At 30.7% G+C, this 4,330-nt stretch overlaps 1 protein-coding gene across 1 annotated transcript in view; it reads right to left on the reverse strand.

Annotated features, from left to right (window-relative positions):
• The window catches only part of LOC106872379 (uncharacterized), a 76,226-nt gene that overhangs the window by 69,850 nt on the left and 2,046 nt on the right, over positions 1 to 4,330 (reverse strand). Inside the window, 5 exon segments of the mRNA XM_052972592.1 lie at positions 40 to 88; positions 2,147 to 2,292; positions 2,456 to 2,796; positions 3,680 to 3,830; positions 4,151 to 4,278. Coding sequence (XP_052828552.1) covers positions 40 to 88; positions 2,147 to 2,292; positions 2,456 to 2,796; positions 3,680 to 3,830; positions 4,151 to 4,278 — 815 coding nt within the window.

The following is a 4,330-nucleotide window of genomic DNA, read 5'->3' on the forward strand; positions in this document are numbered from 1 at the left end:
CATTAAGAGTATTAATTTATTTAGAGTAACCTCCCTTACTTTCAAAACTACTTCATGATCCAATTTCTCAGATATTGAATCTAACAATCTTGGGAAAACAAGATACTCAAATATTTTACAATATAAAGTAAAAACTTGATAAACTACTCAATTAACATTAACTAAAACAATTATCATCAGTACATCCCGTCTGTTACATCCTGATCTATCAACTAATCCTATACTAAATGATTAAATTGACAATATTGCAAAAAGAGAGAAAATATATATTTTTAAAGAATGTAATTATTAAAATAATACTAAATTCTGTTTATGAAACTTCCATCTCAAGTATTTATTGAAAATATATATAAAATGTATATAGAAAATGACATTGCTGTACAGGAAGTAATTAACTATCTGATTTTCCTATGGGTGTAGTTTTAGCAAGATGGTAGTTAATGGGAAGTGAAATGATCAAACATCAACAAAAACAATTTATACATCAGAATAACTTTTAATAAATACTTACCAACAGTTGTCAGTCGTTTATGCAGTTGTTACTGTATTGTTTCAGTCTTCTGGTAACAAAGTTATAGTACTAGCAGAAGTTTTGAGTAGTTTGGTATGTAACAGTGTTATGTAGTTCTATCAAGTTGGTTGTGTTGTATGTAATGTGTGTTGTAGCCAATGACAAGCTGTCTATTATTCCAGTGCAAGGAAACGGAAATACAACCTCCAGTTCTTGCAGTAAATGATGGGCTGACTCACAAAATATTTCACTTAGACACACTCATATATAGATACATACATATACATGTGTGTGGTGAGAAGGTACCCAACTAAATGGATGGAAATATTAATAAGGTTTAAAGCAATGAAAACTAAAAATATCATATTTTAAAAATATATCATATTTAATTTTACGGTAGAAAAATTATTTTCTAACTTCAGTCAAAATTGCAAAACTTTTTATCTTACATTTCCGTCTGGTTCTATAAAACTTTTTGCTTGAAACACCCTTAATAAATGTTATTAAATAATATTTTTAGAAGTTAATTTCATTATAAAATTGTTGAAATCATTTAAAAATACGAAATTATGGCTCCAAATAATTGTGTTGAATAATGATTGCAATATGGTTTGTTCTTACAAGCATTCCTATTACAGAACTAATACTTTTAAAATGGAAATACAAATTTGTAAATTTCACAATCGAAACTTAACAAAAATTTTTATTAAAACTGAAGCCTATTCATTAAATGTAGTTGCAAATGGAGTTCCTTTCTGATATATATATGCCATGTATCTAATTTTCTTTTTCTTTGTTTCCTTTTTTTTGCCCACCTTTTTGGAAAGCTGATCAATAATGCATATTTTTTATATTGCTTTGAAATGGTAATCTAATGCTGAAAATTTAGAAACAGAGTAAAGTATTTTGTATACTTTGACTACATAACAAAAATACTTTTAAGGAGAAGCAATATTGCTTTTCCAGGGCTTAAATAAAACTGTTTCTTTTTAAGTTAGGTTAACTGCTGAAATTATGCTATCTTCAGTAGTTTTTATAAGAAAATGTCCAGAAACTATAATGGAGAATTGTGTTATATATTTTTGTATGGCTTTCCTATGTATATATATCCAGATATCTTCAGTATATATATATATATATATATATATATATATACTAGAATATGTTAAATGATGATGATGATATATATATCCTGACAGTTTCAGTAATATACATGGTTATAAGTTTCTCAGCAAAAACTTTGGTAGATATCAACTGCTAGTTTGTGAGAATATTTCATTCTTAACTCTTCCAGTCATTCAAAATATCTTGATAATTCTGTCATATTTTCTTTTGGTGATTCTTTACTTTGATTAAAGACTAAATAAGATAAAAATTTATCAATTTTGGTGAAAATTTATCATAAATTTATAACTAAGGAATGTTATGACAATGTCATATAATTTCTTGATCAAATATTAATATTCTTTTCTACTCTAGACATAAGGCCTGAAATTTTGTGGGAGGGGGCCAGTCAATTAGATTGATCTCAGTCAATTTATCAACCCCAAAAAGATGAAAGCCAAAGTCGACCTCAGAGGAATTTGAAATCAGAACGTAAAGACAGACGAAATAGCACCAAGCAATTATAATTACTTTTCATACTTCCATTCAGATATTTGTAGTAATATACAAGCTCTACTTTTATATAAGATAAAATTATTTTTGATATTGTCTGTATTAAGAGGAAGTAAAATTATGTAAGCTGATAAAGAAGACTGGCAAATAATTGGCTTAGTCATCTGTGGTAGAATATGATTTGAAATTAGTACACAAATATAAAATACTGTCAGGATTTTAGGCAGTCATTGTTCTAGTTCTGCAGCTGCCTGTCGTTGGTTTCTAAATATTGCTGCATTAGTTTTGTGGTGTTGATAGAGGTGGTACTTGAGGTATTGAAGGTACCTTTGGTAATGTTGTTACCTTAGGTACAGCTGGTAGAGGTGGTTTACAGTTTGAAATAAAGGCACTTTTCATTGGCACCATAGATGATTGTTCAGTTGTATTAGATGTGGTCCCAGCTATAGTCAATGGTATGTGGTCGAGATGACAAGAAGAGTTCTTGTCAACATTTGGTTGATAGTGATATCCATTGTTGTTATCTCCCCTTGATCTGTCGAGCGTGTGTTGAGGGTGATTTCTTCTATTCCATGTACGATCACTTTGATAACGACATAGATCTGAAAGTATATCGATGTGTTGGCTGTTTTTTTTTTTAATATTCATGCATGATGAATAAAAGTAAACTGTTTTAAACAGGTTTATAGCAATGAAAAATCAAAACATTAGTATATTTTAACAAATAAATAAGTAATGTCCCAGCTACCCTGTCTAGAGTGAGCACCATGCACTGTGATAGCTTGGGATTCAAGGGTCCACAGCTATTTAATGCCTTGTCCAAACATCTCAGGGATCTTCATGGAGTAGAGTAGATGTTTTCCAGAAATAAATTGACCTCTTGTCCCAGATGAAACTTTATTATGGCAGGAAACTCAATCACTAAAAGCCTATCATGTAAGATAGGCCATTGAAAACATGATTTCAGCCTTAACACAGAATCGTATAAATAAATAAATAAAGTCCCGTTCAGATATGTACAAGCTATACAAAGACAAAATTTGCTTTCACTTTTATGGTAAAGGCTCTAGCATGGCTGTGTTATGAAGAATTTCACTTCTCAACCACATGATTATAGGTTTAGTTCTCTACTGCTGTCTCAGACAAGTCAAATTCTTTTGAACGATAGTACAAACAGAAAAATGGGAGGCATACAGTCAATTTTCTGATAGTATTTATCATTCAAAAGTAATAATTGTGTGCTTGTCTCCTGCTATTGATAGTTGTCAGCGAGCATTGGCATCACACATGCTGTAGCATTCATTTCTAAGTTTTCATGAAAGCATGTCCAGCAAATGGGAAAATATTATCTTGCTTGGAAATAGTTGAGGGCTGGTGACAAGAAGGCAAACACGGCCACGAAATATCTGCCTCAAATAATTCTTTTCAACCCATGTTAGTATTCCAAAGTAGATGTCAAAATGATGATGATGATGATGATGATGATAACTAAATATAGACCAACAGATTATCATACTATATTGCAGAAATATTCATTTTTTTCTAAGTTACCTGGCAGTTCCTCATAGTGTCCAGCACTGCCGACACTCCATCCATGACCTCTATCTGTGCGAGATGACAATGTTGACATCTCACTGAATTGGTCAGTACTGTTTAGTTCTCTGTAACCTGGAGACATGCTTTCTTCTCTTGGAACAAATATCTAAATACAAATATATAGATTCAATGTATCATCATAATGTTAAGGGCATTCCAAAAATATATATACATAGAAATACATCCACCTGTCCTACATATCTACATATACACACTAAGTCACTAAGTATGACCATACTTAGAAAGTTTTACTTGTAAATAGAATTTGCAGTCAAACAAGAAATAATATAATTTGCAATAATAGCTAGAAATAAAAGATCCATGAATTTAAAGAAATCGTATTTAATAAGAAATACCAGAACAAAATATTACTCTGCAAACGACTTATGATCAACTATTCAAACAACTGGTAATTAACTGTCTTACCTGTTGATGTAGTTCAGTGAAAGCTGGGTTACCCCATCTATCATATGATATAGTTCTGCAGTGAATATCATCTCTGTCTACCATTGGTTGATGAGATTTCTCCACATTTCTCTCCATTGTGTACTGAACTTCAGGAGGAACACAAGTAGGATCAAATATATATTTTGATTGGATGTTTAA

This window comes from Octopus bimaculoides, chromosome 14 (assembly GCF_001194135.2).
Source record: "Octopus bimaculoides isolate UCB-OBI-ISO-001 chromosome 14, ASM119413v2, whole genome shotgun sequence".
Lineage (NCBI taxonomy): Eukaryota > Metazoa > Mollusca > Cephalopoda > Octopoda > Octopodidae > Octopus > Octopus bimaculoides.